General features: G+C 43.3%; 1 protein-coding gene across 1 annotated transcript in view; it reads left to right on the plus strand.

Annotated features, from left to right (window-relative positions):
• The window catches only part of itgb6 (integrin, beta 6), a 149,773-nt gene that overhangs the window by 85,035 nt on the left and 41,286 nt on the right, over positions 1-23,452 (plus strand). Inside the window, exons 12-13 of the mRNA XM_070875560.1 lie at positions 2,416-2,620; positions 3,649-3,765. Coding sequence (XP_070731661.1) covers positions 2,416-2,620; positions 3,649-3,744 — 301 coding nt within the window. The 3' untranslated portion in view covers positions 3,745-3,765. The remainder of the gene's footprint in view (positions 1-2,415; positions 2,621-3,648; positions 3,766-23,452) is intronic.

The raw sequence follows: 23,452 nt of genomic DNA on the forward strand, positions 1-23,452 counted from the left end.
GTGGGTGAGCTTAGGCAGCTGGGAGAACATAAGAATTACGAGCAGGAGGTACTTCTATTTTTTATTTGGATATTTTGAAAAAATTATGTAAATATGTTTTGTCTCTACTTCTTTTAGTTTTGTAGTTTAAGCTTCCATAAATGCTTCTGTTGTATAGTAAATTAACTTTGCGAAGTTTGTCATATGATGTCCTGTATAGCTGTTTGATCCTATTCACATTCTTTAGTCAAGTTATTAAGTTCTACTGGCCTCCGATGTACCTACCTGCGCTGATTTCTTAACTCTTCACAAGGGTTTGTGGCCACATACGCTGGTCTATGTTACTTTGGGGTAACTATTAGCTGTCAAAAGTGGCTTAAATGGCCAAAACGGGCATAGATGGCTGGTAACGCTCCCTTTTTAAAAAAAAACAAAACAAAAAAAATCCTAACTAACTCACTTACACTGGCGCAAATTGAATGTGCAAAATGGGGATTTTTAAGATACTCCAGAAAAATCAAATTGCTCCAAAAAAAACGGAGCAACTCCTGGCCAATTTTGAGGCCATGGTTTCTAATGCCTAATAGCAATTAGCAAAAAGTGAGTGTGATCTAACATATGAGAGAAAGTATAATCTATGGTAAGACGCCTTCAAAAATTAAAAAATTATAATATGTATAAATCCTGGACTTTGCACAATTTTATCTGTGACAAATCATATATCACATTTCAGCATCATATTTTGCAGCAAATTTCCAAGTCACTCGTATTGATTAGCTGAAATCTCTTATTCATAAAACAGCAACAAATTAAAGCTGAACAGATACAGAATATACCAATCAACACATCGCGAGCAAAATGAATATTACCAATTAACAATTTGAAAAAAAATCCAATCAAAAACTAGGAGTCAGTAAACAGCTAACCTTAGCAAGGAACAGAAAGGAAACAAATGACATTTTTCCATATTTTTTGAAAATATTTTCAGGCATATATTGTTTCTTCAGCAATAATGACCATAAACAGCTGGTAAATACAGTTTATAACAAACAAATAGAAACTTAAATAATTTGCAAACAATATTTTTACTTACCCATGAAATTGCCCATTCATGTTGGAAATACATCTATTCAGTTTTACACTCTGTCGCCTAATCTTAGTCAGGGTCTGAGGGCTAAAATAGAACATGGACAAAGAAACTGAAGTAAATAACTTGCAAGTGTTTTCCCATTCTGCTTGTTACACTGCTTCACAGCCTGCCCTGAGTGTATCACCAATTACCTGAGTGGGCATAAACAATGTATAGTTTTGGCTTTTAAGAAAGCTTTTAAAAACTGAGATACAAAAGAATAGTGTTGCAGTGCTTATATTAATAATGAAATTGCAGATATCTTCCCTTGAAAATGAACTATGAAAAATGCACAGTTACAAGGTTTAATCCTTTTATTAAAACAGAAAATGCTCCAAAATACAGAGAGAAGGGGGTAAAGGGTAGCTATTCAGAGTGGCAGAAGGTGGAAAGTGGCGACCAAAAAGGATCAGTGCTGGGACCAATGTTGTTCACAATTTATATTAACGATTTATATTAACGATTTAGACATTGAAATTTCAAAATTTGTGGATAACACCAAATTGGGGGAATATGCAATACAGAGGAGAACTACAACAAATTACAAGTAAACATTAAGGGCTAGAAATTGCGTAGCACCCCGTTTGAGGCGCTAACTTTTGCGGGAGCGCAAAAATATCGGCGGGTGCTACCCAATTCTGGAGGCCACGAACTTCTGGTTTAGCGCTCCAAGAAGGAAGTGGAGCACTAAATCAAATACTATCATGTCCCTTGGAGCACTAAATCAGGCAATAGGGGCAGTAGTGGCAGAGTGCTGCACAATGTCCAGTGCAGCACTGCCGGGATCAGAGGCTCCTTTCCACCCTTAAAGGGAAAGGCCATTGCTGCGGGCTCTGAAAAAAAAGAATCCCTTGCTCGGTGATGGCACCTGCAATCCGTGACGATCAGCCCTAAGCACTCTAACAGAGTGCAGGGCTCATCAATTGTGGCAGAAGAATTTTTTTTTAAATGACTTGAGGGCTGAATAAAAAAATTTCCCCTACCTCATCGGCAATCTCTTTAACTACTGCTCCCCAAGTGGCCGGCTTACCTTACAATGCCTTCTGCAGCTGCCGGTGATGTTGCAGGGGGCGGAACCGAAACCCGCCCCTGGGAGCAGGTTGGCTGCCCGTGCTCCCCACCCCCCCCCATTAAACCCGGATGTGGGCGGGTTTGAATCGGGTTGAGGTCGGGATTCGCATTTCTGATAGTTCAATCTCTCACCTGATGCCAACCCCCCTATATTTCACCTTGATCTCCCACTCTATTATTAACTCCTGTGTCTATCACCGCTTCTCATCACAAGAATCAGCATTCCTTCATTTCAGCAAATGGCACACATTGAAATATTGTATTCTTTGTACAGATTGTCCCTTGCCTCCAAATGTTTTTATGATAGTTTTGGGAATTTCTTTGGCGATCCTTGTGGTTGGTTTGGTTATCCTCAGTATCTGGAAGATGTTTATATCTATTCATGACCGCAAAGAAGTGGCCAAATTTGAAGCAGAACGAGCAAAAGCTAAGTGGCAAACGGTATGTATTTAGAATTAAATAATTGGTTATACTGATAATTCCCATCTTGAATTTATAATAGAATGCCAATATTTAAAAGCGTGAGTTAAGTTTATGCCATACGTATTTTGTAATACCAATAAGCTGGCTAGATATAGCTGTTCGTAGGCAACATGGAAATATACTAACTACTAAGTGTTAATTTGATAAGAATATTTGTAAATTCCAGATTTGTTTTGGGATTACTGCTATTACTGGCATGGTTTTAATATAATTTGAAATGGCATTGAAAAGGAGGTTGTATGTACAAAGGGCAAGATTTTCAGTTTGTTGCTGTCTCTTTTTGCCCCAGAGGGGCGGTAATGGTGGCGGAAAGCATTTCCGGGCAGGTGGCCAACTTCCAGCGCCCCGCCAAGACATTCTGTGCTGGGTTTGCGGGGATGTGGAGCAGTACTGCCCGGGAGAGGTGAGCCGGTGTGCAACACCCTTCATTGCGACACTGTCTCGATATTTTTTTCATGCCCGATCCGTAGTGCCCCATAGCGTGCCTGTGAAAGCTGGCGGTGCGAGCTGTACCGGCCGCAGTGAGTGAAGTAATGTTGACCTGAGGTAAATGTGATTGTTTTTTATTTTTACGATTTATGTTCTTGTGGCGTCAGTAATGTGTTGGGAATGTTTTTGGTGTTTTCTTTTCCACGGAAGCCTCTCTTAGGGTGCTCTGAGGCAGGCTGTTTAGCTTGGGATTTTGAGTTCTCAGCCGGCCTAGCACCCTAAAAGAGGTGTGGATCACCTCCCTTAGCGCTCCGCTCCACACTCAGGGTCCAGCTGGTGAATTTTGCGGCTGGAGACACAAACCATTTCCCGGCACAAAATTTACCACTCCGCCTGGATTAATGCCGCAACAGATGAGCGACTGAATATCCACCCCAAAGTGTACTCCAAACCTACCGTGGCACTAGAGGTAGTTCACATATAAATGAGTTAAGAACTTTTTCTGCGTAACTACATCAATTTTTATGTTACTTCATACTGGATTATTATATTTTCAGGGTACGAATCCACTTTACAGGGGGTCAATTTCCACATTTAAAAATGTGACCTACAAAAATTATGGAAAAAAGGAAGTCACTACTTTTCGGAACTAGTGCTTAATTTATTGGAAAATTGTAAGTTTCGCAAACAGACCTGATGCACTTTTATGTTCTTTGTGTTTGTCTGGAACAGCTATATGTATATGCATGTTTCAAGTATTTTTGCCTGCCTAGTATATGTAGAGGATGCAACACCAGGTGTATATTTGGATATTTTATGTATATATTAGAGTGTTTGTGAAAATTAAGGCAGGAGCACTAGATGTTTCAACAACAACTTGCATTTATATAGCACCTTTAACACAGTAAAATATCCCAAAGTGCTTCACAGGAGAGTTATCAAACAAAATTTGATACCGAGGCACATAAGGAAATATTGGGACAGATGACCAAAAGCTTGATCAAAGAGGTAGGTTTTAAGGAGGAAAGAGAGGTAGAGAGGCAGAGAGGTTTAGGGAGTGAATTCCAGAGCTTAAGGCCGAGGCAGCTGAAGGCACACCCGCTAATGGTGCAACGATTTAAATGGGGGATGCGCAAGAATTGGAGGCGTGCAAAGATCGCAGAGGGTTGTAGGGCTGGAGAAAGTCACAGAGGTTCAGGCAACAGCTTAAAGTTTCAAGCTGTTATACTACGTAGACAATAGAAAAGCAATTCATCTCCATTTGAAAAACTATTTCTAAGAAACCTTCCCTAGTGTTATGTCTTTGTATGCTCTGATAATGACTCCACGAGGCAATGTGTTGTACTTGAATTGTAGTGACCTTAGTCCTTTATTGATAACTCCAGAGTGAGGATCACACCTGGTGGACTGCCTTTTGTACTAGGCCAGGCACACCTGTACAGGTAACCTACAAGTCTCCCAATGAGATGCCTCTGGTGGCACAAGCAGTAACATGCAGGATACATGACATCACTCTCCCCCAAGCCTTTAGTGCAAATCGCCTTCATGCATTGACTGTGCTCTGGGCTTAGCTCTATCTGGTTGACCCTTGGAGGGTCGTTTCCATCTTGGGTGAGTAGGTGGTGTTTCGTTGGCAGTGGAGGTGCCGGTGGTTTCTGTTTGTGCGTGCATGACCACTCCATTCTCTCCCCTTCCCCCGCCCCCCTCTCACATATAGATTATGCCGGTGGCTCATTACATTCATATACATTCAAGTCCAGAAAAAAAAATTTGCTTTTACATCATTACATTTGTGGTACAGTTGTGAGGCAAGTACATTTGACTGGTGAGGTACATACTTGATATATACTTGGAATCAGTACTGGTGTGTGAGGACAAACTAGTACCAGAACTGCTGGATGGTGTCCAGGTAGTCTAGTGGCAGTGGGGTGTCCAGTGCTGGCAGTGGGAACCCGGTTGGCTCAAGTTGCCTGCTCTCGAGGCCTTTGCTGTTGCTCCGAGTCGGGCAGGTTCACAGATTTCTGTGACCTCCCTGTCCTTTCCTTGCGCCCCAGGTCGCTGCTGCTCCCTGAGGAGCAGTCGTCTGGCAGTGCACAGGGAACTGCTGACTCGCTTGCCTGGGCGCCATTTGATTTGGGATCCTGGCTGGTCCCGGTCCTATTTGGGAGAACCGTTGCGGGTGACCCTTCGTTCCCGGGTGTAGCCTTGGTGGCGATAGGGTATGGGGGCTGCGCCTTAGCGCGGTCTGCTCTTTCATGCTCGTGGTGGTTGGTGCCATCGGGTGCCTGAGAGGTGGAGACGATTAGGGGCAGGGTTTCGATAGCGGTGCCGTTGCCCTCCTGAGATCGCTTGCTCTGCTGCTTGTGGCCACACTCCATGGTGCATAACTCTGGTCCCAGGGATGCAGGCTACTCCATTGGGTAGTTCGCTGCACCTGTGTGCTCCCGATAGGTGTCTGCCTGCTGCATTGACTGTATGCAGTTGAAATCCTACATCGCACAACGTTTCATTACTCATCGTAAATAACCTGTAGCTCCAATCGCGATTGCGCGACTTTGCTTATTGCATGTACTCAGCTCTGATCATCAATTACACATTTTACATCTAACTCACAGTTGCTCTTACATTGATTGTGAGTGTGGAACTGTCCCTTTAAGTGTGGTGGATTACAGGCCTCTTTTAAGAGAGCCTTACTATCTTTCCCCCAATCCTCTTCTTCGTTTGGTGCCACGTGTTGCTCCATCAGCGCTGCACCTCGTGGTCTGGCTGCCGCCATCTTTTTCTTCAGCGCATCACCTCGTGGTTTGGGCGCCATCTTTCCTCCATCCACAATGTCGACTGCGGTGATCCTCTTCTCCCCGGGTTCTGCCACCGAAGCTGGGAAGTCGCCTTTGGATCCGATTTTCTTCCTCCAGAGTCCTACCACTGGAGCCTGGAAGGTACGTTCGGGTCATCTCAGCTGGATCATCTCCACGCAGTCGTGCTGAGCAGTCTGTGCCTCGGGTGCTGTGCTGCTCTGCTCTCTGGTGCTGGGTCCACCCTTAGGTGAGGGCTTGCTTTGCCTCTGAGTGCGGAGGACGTCGATCGCTGGGGTGGGGGGATAAAATCTTCCCAACTCCAATGGATCTTCTCCATCCACCTTCTTCCGAGTAGCATTGGAACATCACCTGCAACAATCCACAGAGGTAACCTGTGCACCGCGCCATCATGGAGTACCTTTACATCCGCACTACCAATGACTGGGATACGTTCATTGGTGTAGGTGCGCAACTTTGCCTGAACCGGGACCAACTTGGACTGTTCAGCTTGATTGTCCCATAGACTCTCAAAGGCTTCTTGATTCATTACTGACTGCTTCGCCCCCGTGTCCACTTCCATGAAGACTGGAATGCCATTTATCTCGACTTCCATCCTCAACGGGGAACGCTCAGTGGTGCAGATAAACATGTTATATACCTCATCGTGGGGCTGAGCAGCCTCTCTATCGCTTCATAATCCACGCTGGATTCATGGCCGTCTGCAGACACTTCATCAACACAGCGAGTCATATTTCTTTTACACATTCGCTGGAGGTGGCCCTTTGTGCTGCAGCCTTTACACACATAGTCTTTAAAGCGGCTCTGGTGAGCCCTGTGATTCTCTCTGCAACGGCAGCATAGCGCTTCTCGGTTAGCACCCCTCAGCGGACTCAGAATTAAGGGACTTCAGGGCCTGTTCTCTCTTCCCTGAGAAGGTTCACGTTCTACAGTCCAGCCTCTAAAAGGCGCCACTCTGTGCACAGTACTTGCTGGTTTGAGTCCTGAGGATGAATCATCTGCCTAGAGCTGCAGGTCGAGGTCATGAATGCCTGGCTCATGGAGATGGCCTTCTATAGTGTGACTGTGGTATCCGCAGACAGTGGCTTATGAAGAAGGCCCCCATGGCCGATTCCAATGACAAAGATATCCCGCAGCGGTTCGGTGAGGTGGTTGCCGAAATCACACGGTGCCGCCAGCCTCCTGAGGTCTGCAGCATATTTTGCGATTTCCTGGCCTTCGGTGAATGTAAAACCGGTGTCTTGCTGTGAGAATGCTCTCTTTGGGCTTGAGTTGTTCTTGGATCAGCGTTACAAGCTCCTCGTACGTCTTGGTCGTTGTCTTCGCTGGTGCCAGCAAGTCCCTGACAAGGCCATAGACAGTGGGCCCAGAACTGGTTAGCAGGATAGCTCTGCGCTTATCAGCCAGTGTGGCCGGATTGTCGCCTGCCAGATCGTTTGCTGTGAAGAAATGGTCGAGCCTCTCCACAAAGGCGTCCCAATCATCACTATCGGCGAACTGCTGCAATGTACCAAGGGTAGCCAACTTCTCGTGAAGGTCCGTAATCTTGTCGCCAATTGTTATGTCTTTGTATGCTCTGATAACTCCACGAGGCAATGTGTTGTACTTGAACTGTAGTGGCCTTAGTCTGTTATTGATAACTTCAGAGTGAGGATCACACCTGGTGGCTTGCCTTTTATACTAGGCCAGGCACACCTGTACAGGTAACCTACAAGTGGCACACCTTGTAATAGTACAAGCAGTAACCATGTAGGATACATGACATCTAGTAATGTGGTTGTAACTTTTGAAATAACCACCCTAATTCTTAATACTAGTCGTAGTTTCTGTGTGGAAAGATCACATTTTTATTTTTTCAATTAGTACTGTACTGGTAATATATTTCTTTTATGTGCATAAAAATATTAGCTTGGAAATTACTCTCAGACATATCATGAACTACTTACGGGTTAGTTGCTGGCTTATTTCTTCTGGCTGCATGTGTAATTCTACAGGGGCAAAATTGCCCAATGCCCCGATTGGGGGCAATAACTAGCTGGGACCAGGACTTCCTGCGCCTTCCCAGAAGTCCCGCCCCCGCCACTGAATTGGGCTTAGTACCCCTCAAAAGAAGCGGATGCTCCGCTTAAAGGGGAGGACTGCTGCGCACTCTGCAAGGCCTCTGATGGCCTCCACTAGGCCAGCAGGGCAGCGTGGGACCCAAAATGGAGTGCCGGGCTGCACGATGGCAGAGCTGACCCAAGATTCGGCAAACCAATTAAGATGGCGGCGTGGGATGCTGGTGATCTCCCCTTTAACTGCTGTCTCACGAGCGGATGTCGGCCAGCTTTGCGATTCGCGAAACTGCCGTTGACATCCGCTCGTGCCAGCCTCGCGGGCCAAGGAGCAATTTCCCCTGTGGGGCAGAAAGGGGTCAGCGCGCAACGATGAGAGGTCGCCGTCCACGCACAGGCGCTACCCACGTAATTTCCCGAGAGTTGGTAGCGCCCCCACCCCACGGGCGAAAAGTCTCTTCTGCCCCATGGCCTCTTTAAAAAAAGAGGCAATTTCACCTCCTACATGTTTCTGGAGCTTTACTATACTTGGCTAATGTTTGAATAGTCTAGAGGGAGTGGTCTGGCTGGTGCTGAAGTACTTTTTTTTAATTTTAAAAGCTTGTGCTAAAACAAGTTTCTTCCAGACATGGGTGGCCTGGTAGGACCTCCTCTGGGTATTGAGCATGACTGGGAAAATGAAGAGAGCCACGCGGAGTAGAAAAAGCTACCTAGAAGGAGGAGGACGGGAGAGTGCAGCAGGAAGCCATATCTACGTTGCCACATCATCAGCGTCCTGAAGCAAAGCTTTCGCTGCCTGGACTACTCTGGAGGAGCCCTACAGTGCTCAGTTGAGTGGATATCAAGGTATGTGGTAGTATGATGTGTGCTGCACAACCTTGCCATTATGAGGGAACAATCCTTACTACCACCTATCAGGCGAGAAGCTGAGGAGGAGGAGGAAGAATATTAGGAAGGGGAGGAAGACGAAGAGGAAGGGAGGATAGAATGTAGACAGCATCTTTCTGCCTGGGATTTACATGATCAAATAATTCCTGAGCGATACCAGTAACCTCAACTACACATCCCCATTCACCAACAGTCCTATACTCCTTATGTTTCCTCTATCACTGACCATCACATAGTCTTTTCAACCAGAAAATGCTGCCCATTCCATTCCAATTTTATAAATTCAATCATGATATAGAGCATACAAATATAAATGAATCACACTTGTGCATTCCCTTAGTGCCTGTCTTCCTTGTGCCTTTGCTTCTCTGAGTGCTCCTACAAGGTGCTTCCCCAGTGGCTGCATCATGGGTGGTGGAAGGCTGCTGACCTCCAATTGAAAACACTGCAGATGGTCTTGGAGGGCGACCTCAAGCAGTTCTGGGCCTAGACTGCACCATCTCGGCCTGGGCTGCAGCAGTCTGGACTAGCTGGCTGACAGACACCAGTAAGGCACTGGCAGAGTGGCTGGGGTGGAGCAGGAATGCTGTCATCCTGAGAGAAGACAGCAGGTGGAGGCACTGCCACTCTCCTGGGACAGCACCTCCGTAATCCTAATGATCTGCTGGAGAACAGATTGATGGACTGCTGTGATGCCCTGGGAACCCCTTTGAACAATGGTATTCATCATCATCATCATCATCATCATAGGCCGTCCCTCGAACGAGGATGACTTGCTTCCACACCAAAAGATGTTTCAATGAAGAATCCGATATTCCAATCCTGAACTCGAGGGGTGGAAGATGCCGGTGCATGGATTTTTTTAACGTGTGGTGACCGTTGCACATCAGCCACCACACGGGCTTGACAGAGCTAGGCCTTTATCCAGTGGCAAGGCCAAGGTACAGTGGTATTCAAAGCCATGGTGGCAACAGGCTGAACTTGCAATGCAGCAATCTGACATTTAATGGAAGCCGTTTGTGCCGCAGTAGACGCTGAATCACAGTGAGTTCCACAGGTGTGCTGATGGAGGTGATCATCCGTTCCATGTTGGAAAGGATGGGCTCCAAGGTCTGTGCAAAGCCCTGTATCAAGTTGGTGCTGGACTCTTCCATGCTCATTGACATTGAATGCAGGCTTTCTGGCAGATTTCCTGTGCAACAAGCATTTGGTTATTTACTCATCAGCCTTCTTCTGGAGCACAGCCCATCAAAGTCCTCATCTAATTCCTCTGCAGCAGAATTAATGTGCGACTTTTCCGTCTGGTGAGTTTGCACCTGCGCTATCCTTTCCCCCTGCTCTGACTCCTGCGCACACGTGCCCGGTGTTTCACCACATGCAGGTCCCTCCTCTACCCTAGCCTCTAAAATACGTGCAGTGTCAGTTTCTGAGCTGCTGGCTGCGAGTGTGAGTTCGAATCACAGTGTCACTTCATCTTCATTGTCTTCTTCCTCTTCTTCCACTGACTGGGAAGGTTCCAGTTCCTGGGTATCTAAAAAGGGACAAGGGTTGGATTGTGGTGAGGAGAAAGGAAGAAGTAAGAAGAGTATGCTTACACCATCTGCAGCTTGTGAGTCAGAAGAGATTGAAGGATGAGGGTGATGAGAGAAAGAGGATGCAGATACCCTCATCAACGATCCCTTCAGCTACGTCAGTAGCCACAGCATCAGCGATGTCCTTTCCCATGATGGCCAGAACTGTCTCCTCCATAGGGGTTAAAACATGCAGGCATGCTTCTCTTCCTCCAGTGGACTGGGAAAATAGATTAAATTGTAGGACGGTTGATGAACAGTGGTGAACATTTAAGGAGATATTTCACACTCTCAAGAAAAATATATTCCAGTGAGGAAAGGGCGTAAGAGAAAAGATATCCATCCGTGGCTAACTAAAGAAATAATGGATGGTATCCAATTAAAAACAAGGGCATACAATGTGGCCAAAACTAGTGGGAGGATAGAAGATTGGGAAGCGTTTAAAAGCCAACAAAGAATGACTAAAAAAAATGATTAAGAAAGGGAAAATAGACTATGAAAGTTAACTAGCACGAAATATAAAAACAAATAGCAAGAGTTTCTATAGGTATATAAAAAGGAAAAGAATGGCTAGAATAAATGTTGGTCCCTTAGAGGACGAGACCGGGGAATTAGTAATGGGGAACACGGAGATGGCAGAAATTCTGAACAAATATTTTGTATCAGTCTTTACTGTAGACGACATTAATAATAGTCCAACAGTGGATAGTCAAGGGGCTATGGGGTGGGGGGGGGGGGGGGGGGGTGGAAACTTAACATAATCACAATCACTAAGGAGATGGTACTCAGTAAGATAATGGACTAAAGGTGGATAAATCCCCTGGACCTGATGGCTTGCATCCTCGGGTCTTAAGAGAAGTAGCGGCAGGGATAGTGGATGCATTGGTTGTAATTTACCAAAATTTCCTGGATTCTGGAGAGGTCCCAGCAGATTGGAAAACTGCAAATGTAATGCCCCTATTTAAAAAAGGAGGCAGACAAAAAGCAGGAATCTATAGACCAGTTAGCCTAACATCTGTGGTTGGGAAGATATTGGGAGTCCATTATTAAAGAAGCAGTAGCAGGACATTTAGAAAAGCAAAATTCGGTCAGGCAGAGTCAGCATGGGTTTATGAAGGGGATGACACGTTTGACAAATTTGCTAGAATTCTTTGAGGATGTAACGAACAGGGTGGATAAAGGGGAACCAGTGGATGTGGTGTATTTGGACTTCCAGAAGGCGTTTGACAAGGTGCCACATAAAAGGTTACTGCATAAGATAAAAATTCACGGGGTTGGGGGTAATATATTAGCACGGATAGAGGATTGGCTAACAAACAGAAAACAGAGAGTGGGGATAAATGGTTCATTCTCGGGTTGGCAATAAGTAACCCGTGGGGTGCCGCAGGGATCAATGCTGGGACCCCAACTATTTATAATCTAAATTAACGACTTGGAGGAAGGGACTGAATGTAACGTAGTCAAGTTTGTCAACGATACAAAGATGGGAGGAAAAGCAATGTGTGAGCAGAACACAAAAAATCTGCAAAAGGTCATAGACAGGCTAAGTGAGTGGGCAAAAATTTGGCAGATGGGAGTATAATGTTGGAAAGTGTGAGGTCATGCACTTTGGCAGGAAAAATCAAAGAGCAAGTTATTTAAATAAAGAAAAATTGCAAAGTGCTGCTGTACAGCGGGATCTGGGGGTACTTGTACATGAAACACAAAAGGTGAGTATGCAGGTACAGCAAGTGATCAGGAAGGCCAATGGAATCTTGGCATTTATTGCAAAGGGGATGGAGTATAAAAGCAGGGAAGTCTTGCTACAGTTGTACAGGGTATTGGTGAAGCCACACCTGGACTACTGTGTGCAGTTTTGGTTTCCATATTTACGAAAGGATATACTTGCTTTGGAGGCAATTCAGAGAAGTTCACAAGGTTGATTCCAGAGATGAGGTGCTTGACTTATGAGGAAAGGTTGAGTAGGTTGGCCCTCTACTCATTGGAGTTCAGAAGAATGAGAGGTGATCTTATTGAAACGTATAAGATTATGAGGGGGCTTGGCAAGGTGGATGCAAAGAGGATGTTTCCACTGATAGGGGAGACTAGAACTAGAGGGCATAATCTTAGAATAAGGGGCCACACCCATTTAAAACTGAGATGAGGAGGAATTTCTTCTCTCAGAGGATTGTGAATCTGTGGAAATCGCTGCTTCAGAGAGCTGTGGAAGCTGGGACATTGAATACACTTAAGACAGAAATAGACAGTTTCTTAAATGATAAGAGAATAAGGGGTTATGGAGAGCGGGCAGGGAAGTGGACCCGAGCCTAGGGGTGCAGTTGGTAGGATATGCCATTTGAAGATGAATTCATTCATCTTGACAACTCGTGGCAGATCTAATTCCTGCACTGCATCCATGTTCTTGCAGCAACTCTCCTGTCATTGCCCTCCACCGCCATTTGTTCCCACTGGCTCGAGCATATGATTGGAGGGTCTCCTATGTCCCTGCGGATACAGGACTTCTCTCCTTCTTTCCACCTCTTCCACCAAGACCTCCAGTACATTGTCTGAAAACCTTGGTGTTCAACCTTTGCACAAAGTATCACAGCCCGGATTGGCTTTTGGAGAAACTCCCAACACTTCTTCCAGCCACAAAGCTTTAAGAGGTGCAGGCGACCATAAAGTAGCGTTAGCCACTTGCAATATCGTGTCCCCTAGTGATGCATGCTGCCAAGAACAGCGCGAGGAGAGATGGCTGCATGCTGCAATCATTTAAAAGAGCAGGCAGTGGCAGTTTATCATGCTGCCCGCAATGCAATGAATAGGTGTGGGTTAAACACCTACTGTGATTCATACGCTCATTTTCGGGGGTTAGCCAATGCATTCCCCGATATTACTGATTAGGAAATGTATCATTTAAAAAAAATCTTTCCTTTGTAGTTTACAGCTTTACCTTTGCTGTGGGTACTAATGTGGCTACATATTGTGGAACATAACTAAGATCCTGCCTGCTTCTAACCTTCTAGAGAACAAATCATATTAGAAGAGAATAACCTTTTCTGCCAAAAAAATTGCGAAATTTGTGTTGGTTCATATGAGCTGACCACATGTCCTCTGAGAACCCTGCGCTGGGAGCTCAGCAACATGAGCAACATTCTTGGAAAATATTAAATAGTTATAGCTTTTTTTATTATTTAACCTCATAGTCAAATTCATGCTGAATGTAGCAAAAAGGCAGATTTGTTTCTTGTTGTATGCTCTTCATTTCTGTAACTGCACCATAGGGCCCAAATTTCCCTGACCACTTTTTCCGGCACACACTCCCGAGATGTGCCAACCTTGTGCGCTCAAAACGGCGCCAAAAAACTTACTAACAATTCTGGTCGCTCTGCTGTGTGTCCCGGGTCCTAGCGCGGTGTTTCTCGTGGAGTGGGGAGCGGAGCTACAGCCCTGAACCGAAAACAGTGCCGGCAGTTGTCCGCATGCGCAGTAGAGCGTTCGCGCATGTGCAGTAGCTCCTCCCATGATTGTGATGATGATGCCTGCAGTGTGGGACCCAACGCGTCCCACCCCTATCCCGGACCGACTGGCCTGCCACAAAGATCGGCCGCTGCCTTCCCGTGCTGAGGGCTACAAGAAACCGGTTGGTGGGGGGAAGAGTTTCGATTGGGGCGGGGCGGGGAGAAGTTTTGATTGGGGGGGGGGGAAAGAGCTTTGATTGGGGGGGGGGAAATAGTTTTGATCGGGGAGGGGTGGGGAAGAGTTTTTATCGGGGGGAGAAAGAATCTTCAAAGATTTTCCAGTACTTTAATATCTAGCTAACTTTACTAAAAATTCCCTATCTGCAGTATCTTACAGCTCACCCGCTACTGCATAGAATTATAAAATATTACTAATTATCAGAGTCACACTGCACAATGCTGAACACCAAAATTTAAGTTTACATTTTGACATGCTTTTTTTGTTAAGTCTAATGTTTTAAATTTCTAAACCTAGTCAGGGCAATTCTTTGGTGCTGCAGAAGTCAAAATCCAATGTAGTGTGATGCCACACACGAATCCATTAGGCGAGAGCGTTGGTGCTCTTGATCTATTATTTACAAAGAAAACCCTCTTGCTTAAGTGGCCCCTAAACTTCAGCCTTCATTACAAGATCATTTTTATTCTTGTAAAAACCCCATACTCAGTTTAATCAGGCTGATAGCACCCAAACCCTGTCCAGTCTCGCTGCTTGGGAGTTAAAAAAAAAACTAGCATTCCCATCATAACACTGTCATTTGGAGACTACCTGCGCTGATTTCTTAATTCTCCGCAAGTGTTTTCTGTGCAGCCACAGGTGGCCACATAGGTTGGCCTAAGTTAGTTTGGAGCAACTATTAGCTGTCCAAACTGACTTAAATGGCCAAAACAGGCATAGGTGGCTGGTAATGCCCCCTTTTGAAAAAAAAATCCGAACTAACTCACTTACACTGGCGCAAATTAAATGTGCAGAATGGGGATTTTTAGGATACTCCAGAAAAATCAAGTTGCTCCAAAAAAAACGGAGCAACTCCTGGGGAAATTTGAGCCCTAGTGTCTCTATGCACTGAAATTCAAATGCCACAGCTTGCTTTTGAAAATCCTGTAGCAGAGTTTGGTCGAACCAGATAATTAGCGATTTAGACTAGAAGGTAAAATGTTGGGAAATTCTGCTTTATCAATGTAATTTTGTTTCCTTGCATTTTAACTTTTTTTAAGGATGAAATAGTAGTGCATTTGGAAAGCAGTGACAGGATCGGTCCAAGTCAGCATGGATCTATGAAAGGGAAATCTTGCTTGACGAATCTTCTGGAATTTTCTGAGGATGTAACTAGCAGAGTGGACAAGGGAGAACCAGTGGATGTGGTGTATTTGCACTTTCAAAAGGCTTTTGACAAGGTCCCGCACAAGAGATTGGTGTGCAAAATCAAAGCGTATGGTATTGGGGGTAATGTACCGACGTGGATAGAGAACTGGTTGGCAGACAGGAAGCAGAGAGTCGGGATAAACGGGTCCTTTTCAGAGCGGCAGGCAGTGACTTGTGGAGTGCCGCAGGGCTCAGTGCTGGGACCCCAGCTCTTTACAATATACATTAACGATTTGGATGAAGGCATTGAGTGTAATATTAATCTCCAAGTTCGCAGATGACACTAAACTGGGTGGCGGTGTGAGCTGTGAGGGGGACGCTAAGAGGCTGCAGGGTGACTTGGACAGGTTAGGTGAGTGGGCAAATGCAGTATAATGTGGATAAATGTGAGGTTATCCATTTTGGGGGCAAAAACACGAAGGCAGAATATTATCTGAATGGCGGAAGATTAGGAAAAGGGGGAGGTGCAACGAGACCTGGGTGTCATGGTTCATCGGTCATTGAAGGTTGGCATGCAGGTACAGCAGGCGGTGAAGAAGGCAAATGGTATGTTGGCCTTCATAGCTAGGGGATTTGAGTACAGGAGCAGGGAGGTCTTACTGCAGTTGTACAGGGCCTTGGTGAGGCCTCAACTGGAATATTGTGTTCAGTTTTGGTCTCCTAATCTGAGGAAGGACGTTCTTGCTATTGAGAGAGTGCAGCGAAGGTTCACCAGACTAATTCCAGGAATGGTTAGACTGTCATATGAGGAGAGACTGGATCAACTGGGCCTTTATTCACTGGAGTTTAGAAGGATGAGAGGGGATCTCATAGAAACGTATAAGATTCTGACGGGACTGGACGGGTTAAATGCGGGAAGAATGTTCCTGATGTTGGGGAAGTCCAAAACCAGGGGTCATAGTCTTAGGATAAGGGGTAGGCCATTTAGGACTGAGATGAGGAGAAACTTCTTCACTCAGAGAGTTGTTAACCTGTGGAATTCCCTGCTGCAGAGAGTTGTTGATGCCAGTTCAATGGATATATTCAAGAGGGAGTTAGATATGGCCCTTACGGCTAAGGGGATCAAGGAGATGGAGAGAAAGCAGGAAAGGGGTACTGAGGGAATGATCAGCCATGATCTTATTGAATGGTGGTGCAGGCTCGAAGGGCCGAATGGCCTACTGCTGCACCTATTTTCTATGTTTCTATGTTAAACGGAGAGAACATAATCTCTTGGGCCTGCATGTTCTTTTCATAAAAACTAAGCCTTGTGGCTAAATTGGCATTTTCTACATTTTCATGGAGCCATGATGTAAAAAATTTGAACACATTCCACAGCTGGATTAACAGAATATTCATCAGTGTTCCCATTTAAATATCAAGTTATGTCCGTGAGAAGTGTGAAAGCTGAATTATTACAGATGGATCCAGATTAACTTTTTTTCTTTTTAACTTTAATGCATTAATATTTTAAAAGAAACACTTTACCATAGGACAAAGGAAACAAATTGATACGATACCCAATTGGTTGATCAAAATATCAAAATATGTATTTATTAGAAATTGACTTGCATAGCAAACAAGGTATTCTCCTATTCAGAATTAAAATTAATTTTCTTTACTAATCAAAAAATTAAAAAAATTGGTGGCTATTGGTTATTGAAACATTTAAAGTATTTTAAACCAAAGGAGAAGTGAAATATTTACTAATTACTTTTGCCAGCAATATGATCTATTTTTCCAACAATTTTATGAATCTTAGAGCCAGAAATTACTGTAGCTGGCAAGTGAACACCAACCCTCCCCCATTCATTAAACTTGCCAGTTTATTTTCCATAAGACTTTGCACTGCAAGTTTTTGCTCGTGGGAGAGCGAAACGGTGCGGTGCCCTCTACAAGGACTCTGGGACCTGTGCGAACAGGGCAAGCAAATGTGTCTCTCCTTAACCAATCAGATTGAAGGATTGAGGAGTGACTAAACCAGGAAGTGTAATTTAGAATAGTGAATTTAATGTCAAGTTAGGTACAGTAAACCAAATAAAGAGAGGGAAGAAATAATGAATTAAGAAAGAGAAAAAAGAGACAGAAAAAAAAAGAAAATGAATAAAGCTGAAGGAATTGAGACTCCACATTTATAATAGTTAATTTTCAGTGCCAGATAGTTGTTTGGCACTAATTAAGACAGATCACATCGTTATAAAGGGTACTTAGATTGAAATGGACAAGCCCTAACTTTCTGTGGTGAGTTTAGTCCTTATCTACATCAGTGCAGGAACGTCATGCCATTTGATACCTTTGAATGGGGAGCTAGACGGTGAGGTGACATTTTTGCACAGCTTACAGAGGAGTGGCATATCTCAGACAGTAACTTCCAAATTTTTGCATTTAACTGCATTTGTCTGATGTTGCTATCCAATTTGCACATAACGGTGAGCACTGTTGGGCTCAGCATTATTTTTACAGTAATTACCGGCCCAATAGTCTTCAAATAAAAGAGTGTGGCAATATACTAAATATAAGACAAGAAATCTCAAGTGCTTGGAGCAGTGACACACAAAATGGCACTCCTAGTAATGTTTGGAAGATAGTAGGTCAATAAATTTGATTTTATAAGAAATACTGGGCCGAAAATTGCGGGCCCCACTGTTGCATATGCCCACAGTTCCCTGTGGGCAGCCTTCGGCCACAAGTTCAGGGCCATGGAGTTTGAAATAAAGCCACAAAATATTCAGGCACATATTTGCTAAGATTTAATCAATACATAAAACTTTTTTTGATATGATGCAACTAAATAATCTTAAACTTGCGTTATGAGTTTGCTAAAAAGGGAATACATTGATCTACTTTATTACTAGCTTAACTTTATATCCACAAAACCATTATTAATCCTGTCCATTCATTCTGTGCAGAGAAGGAATTGAAGCCCTACTGTCAGAATTATATTATACTTTAGAAAGGGTAGAAGTAATTCCCTTTTACTAGTATTGCAAATTCATGTCCTATGTAGTTTGAATTCCTATCTCCCCACTACCTCAGCAAGATAAGGCACTAAGCTGAACCATGCAGATGAGCAAAGTTCCCTGTTTGATCTCTAGTCTGTGTTGTCTTTGCTGTTCTTTGCTAGGAATGTAGTGCAGGCCGTGCAATGTGAGTTAGATCCATCTTTCGCCCCATCCTTTTTCTCATCTACATGCTGCCCCTCAGCGACCTCATCCGAAAACATGTACACTATCAACACCTAACTCTTTCTCAACCCATCCGCTGCTTGTGTTGTCAGATTGGTTATCTGACATCCAGTCCCGGAAGAGCTGAAATTCCCTCCAATTAGATATTGGGAAAACCAAAGCCATTGTTTTCCGATCCACACCATGACCCGTTCACCCATCACCCCTGTGCTCTCTGCTCTACACTGGCTCCCAGTCTAACCAACACCTTGATTTAAAAGTGTTCATTCTCATATTCAAATCCCTCCATGGCCTCGTCCCTCCCTATCGCTATAACCTCCTCCATCCCTTCAACCCTCCGAGAACTCTGCATTTCCTCCAATTTTGGCCTCTTGTGCATCCCTCCATTCCTTCACCCCACCATTGGCATCTAGGTCCTAAGCTCTGGAATGCCTTTCCTAAACCTCTCTGCCTCTATATCTCAGTCTCCTCCTTTAAGGCACTCCTTACCTCTGTGACCAAGCTTCTGGTCACCTGTCCTTCTTTGGCATAGTGTACATTTTTGTCTGATTACACTCCTGTGAACTGCCTTGGGGCATTTTACTATGTTAAAGGCGCTATATCAATGCAAGTTGTTGTAGATAGGAGGAAATCAATGAGGGTTTCATCGTCTCACTGCTAGCCAGCGACTATTGTAGACCTCAAATGAGGACAAGATTGGGCTTGGTTGTGATGCTTACTACAGTTCAGTAGTCAAAAGGTTCCCAAACTGGGGGCTATGATGAGGTTATCAGGGTAATGCAAACAGAACAATAGCTGTAACTCACTAACAGCAATAAGTATTTTCTCCATTAGTGGTGTGCTAACACACCCCTTCAACTCTGATTTCTGACTCTGCTCTCTGCAAAACTCAAGGCTCCCTCTGCAAACAATTCCAGCTCACAGATATTTGCAATACTCCTCAGTTTAAATATGTTTTGTTCAGTTAAAAAAAAGTTGCTTGACTTTTGGTCTGTATCTCTGTGCAACATAAATTTATTCATGAGCCCTGGGCCCTGCTGTCATAAAGAAAGAAATAGCAGCAGGTCGGTGCCCTCTTTTCTCCCCCCAACCCCGACTCTGCTTCAGAAATCTGTTAAAAGGTTCTTTGCCCAGAGTTCTGCAGCTCTGGGGAAGCATCCATTCTTTTTGTGTCCCTGCATCGAAGTTCTTGGATCCTAGTGATGTTTTGAAAGAACTTTAGATAAATAGCCTTCCTTTAAAAACTAGTCTTGACCACAAAATTTATTTTATTACCCAATGCTCTGCAACTTTTATCTTTCCTGGTTGGATTTTATGTTGGTGTTTGCTGGGTGTCATTTTAAATTCAGAAATAAATTAACAATGACAACCACACTCATGGGTTATCAAAGTTTGCACAAATAAATTAACATTATATTTTACCTCCTCCAAAGCAACCCAACAGTTCACTCGTCCCTGTTCCACCCCCAAACAATCTGGCCACAAACCCATTCTAGTTCAGTCTGCAGAGGGTAGTTCATCCTGCCCCAGGTCACACCACCAACCCAAAGAGAGAAGAGGCCACACTTTTCCTTTCAGTGAAGTTGGTTACACGGTCATGATGGCCAAAAAATTGCTCGTTTCCGCTCGTACTTCTCTGCCGTTTCCTCACCAGCAGTGCAATGGAAACCCCATTTGCACTCGTAAATTTTCTGCTGCAAATCCGGCAAAGTAATGCCACCAAGGGGGAGCAGATCCAAGGAATTTCCCAGCCAGTGAGTGCTAATTATATGATTGGACTGCATATTAAAATCAAAAAAGTGCAAGGGAGCAGAATTTATACAGCTAAAGAGTCAAAACTGCTTTAGTGTTTTGGGTTACCAGCTATATCTACACTGACATTAATTATGCAAAAATACGGTTTCTTAGAAAGAGATGACGAGCAAGCAAGAATAGTTTGGGAAATGTAAAATAGCCTATTGTCATTCACTGTGTTCTCGGCTCACACATGAAGAGTAGCCCCTTGGCTGAGATACTAGAGGACAACTGGTGCCTGTGGACCGATACTCCAGCAAATAGTTAATGCCTTCAGGAGAGGGAAAAGGGAGTAAACTAGTAGGAAATGTTGAAGGGAAAATTAGAAAGCAAAGCTTGGTAGTGCATTATTTTTTTTTTTATTTGTTAAGCAGCAACACTATGAGCCAAGTTTTATTTTTTTGATTATTCTCATTAATTCTGTAATGACAATATACTAACATTCTATAAATTAGGTATTTGATAGCACTAATAATGAACACTATTTGCTCACTTGAGATTCAGTAGGAAGTTTGATGGCACAATTATTTAATTTTTCTATTAAGATGCAACAATAATAATTTTTGGTACATGGGGATTAATGCCATCTTGCAGCAGTACTAATCAAACAAAGAATTTGGAGGTGACATCTTCCAGTGAATTGTAGTTTGCTGGTTCAAGCTAAGTTAACCATGACAGGCACCATATGGCCATCAAACAGACAGGAGCAACAAGCCATTTCCGAGTGCACCTCTGCTGCACTCAGAAGGGTTAACCAATAAATGATTTTCATGATTCCTCCCCTCTCCCAGATGAGAACCAAACAGTACTCCATTGCCACTTCTGACTTCCCCACTCTCCTGAGTACTATTCACTGTACTCATTTAACCAGTTGCAATAAGTCGATATCTTCATTGATTACCATGGATAAGAAGTTGACATGCAATGTCCAGATTATTATAAAAGCGCATGCCACTTCCAATGATCTTAGCCACAGTCCCTTAATCTTGCATAATCAGACAAGAAATTGGACAAGAAAGAAATAGCTGCTGGTTGGTACATTTTAACTATGTTGTATTTTTGTAACTTTGTTATTCAAAGATAAAGCTCTGAGTCATGACATAGCATAGAATCATATAATGAGACACACTTGATCATTGAAGGTATATATAGGATATTAAAGTTGAATTTGTACTATTCTGATTTTACATGGGGACACTCAGTATTGGTCTGACACATTCTGCTGATCTTGTGCTATATTGTATAACATGGCATTCCTCCACAGGATTATAGTGAAAGTTTCAGACATAAACAACTAACTACAGACCACAGCAGAATCACATTTCCAATTGGCAGCATGATACAGCCACGTCCCTGTGCCACAAAAAATGCTTCGCATTGCCATCGTGCAGCCATTAATAGCAAAAAAGATTCTGTATATTTTCTAAATATTTGGATTCTAGTTTTTAATTATTATTGTAAGCTTCACTGAGAACAATTACAGATAATAAGACTGTCTGATCAATTTATTCTGTTTGGTGCTTCACATACTTCAAAGATGCCACAGATTTAGTGCTTTCTGGTCATAGGTGATTTTGCATTTCTCAATTTGTTTTTATACTATTTTGTTACAAATAAATAATTAGTACATCATTGGTTAATGCAATTCTTGTTTTCAACAAAGGCTGGCCCTTAAGAAGAATGGTCAAACATATCACATATTAATCATCTTTGAAAGATGAATGTCATGCTCTCAAATAAATGTTTTCAGTTGTGTAGAAATAAAATTCTGGTTTGTAAATAGACCCTGTTGACCTTTTTCTTTAATATGCTGTTGGAATTTGGATGACCCTGGCAAGGCAATACACTCATTGCCCATCCGAGAGTCAACCACGTAGAGTGAGACTGGAGTCACATGTAGGCCAGACTGGTAGGGGTAGTAGGTTCCCTTCCATAAAGGGTAATAGTGATCCAATTGGGTTTTTATACTATTCTTGGTTAATTATTATAGTGGCCAAAACAGCTATTAGGTATGTCATGCATCAATGGGAGCTTTTTGTTTTGCAGAATAGCTGCGTAGTTGAAAATTTTGGTCTATATTTTTAAAAAAAGAAAAAGATAGAGCAGCTTGTTGAAGGTGATGAAGGCTACACAAACCCACACTTACATTAAAAGCCTTGCCTAGACAGGCTAGACTGGATGAACTATTAGAATTTAATTTGATGAATTATCAATAGACTGAATAAATACAATTCACCAAAGTCAAAATATGTCTCACAGCAGCAACAATCAAAGATATAGCTGATGCTGGCTTGTTACGTCAATAGTTAATTGAACATCAAAGTTATTAAAAGATTTTAAAAATTGTAATTAGATAATCAATTACATAATCCGTCTTTCAAATGAGATGTTAAAACAAGGACCCTTCTGCTCTCTCAGGTGGACGTAAAAGATCCTTTGGCAATATTTTGAAGAGCAGGGGAGCTATCCCCAGAGTCCTAACCAATACTATCCCTCAATTAACATCACTAAAACAGATTATCTGGTCATTATCACATTGCTGTTTGTGGGAGCTTGCTGTGCGCAAACTGGCTGCCGAGTTTCCTACATTACAACAGTGACTTTACTTCAAAAAGTACTTCATTGGCTGTAAAGCACTCTGTGATGTCTGGTGGTCGTGAAAGGCGCTATATAAATGCAAGTCTTTCAAAAATGCACAAGATATATAAATATAATTTGAAAACAAAACATTTCCTAAAATCATAAATTACAAAAGAACTTAAACATGCTCAGTAACCTAAAACAATAACTCACAGCACTGAACATTAACAAGAGAAAATGTACATTGTACTCACCTATCATGAATTAAATCACATATATACGTATTAATCAGGCCCTTTCTCAACTCAAGCAAACTCCTTTTCCTTAATTATTCAATAGTTCAGTACTCCTGTGAAGCACGTTGGGATGTTTTACTGCGTGAAAGGCGCTATATAAATACAAGTTGTAGTTTTCAAAGGGCTATATTTCATTTTGGTTTATTTTGAGAAGAAATTCCACACTAAAGGGTCATTGATGGTGTGCATCGGGCATTTGGTAGGAGTGGCATTAGCTCTTCCCATCCAATGACTCTGGCAGGAGGCCTGATCAATTTTCATAGTCAGGCCTCGTTTAAATATAACAGGCATGCTGCCAGCACTAATCACATTCCTCTGATCACAGGCTTGTCCCC

The sequence above is a fragment of the Pristiophorus japonicus genome, chromosome 3, assembly GCF_044704955.1.
Source record: "Pristiophorus japonicus isolate sPriJap1 chromosome 3, sPriJap1.hap1, whole genome shotgun sequence".
NCBI lineage: Eukaryota > Metazoa > Chordata > Chondrichthyes > Pristiophoridae > Pristiophorus > Pristiophorus japonicus.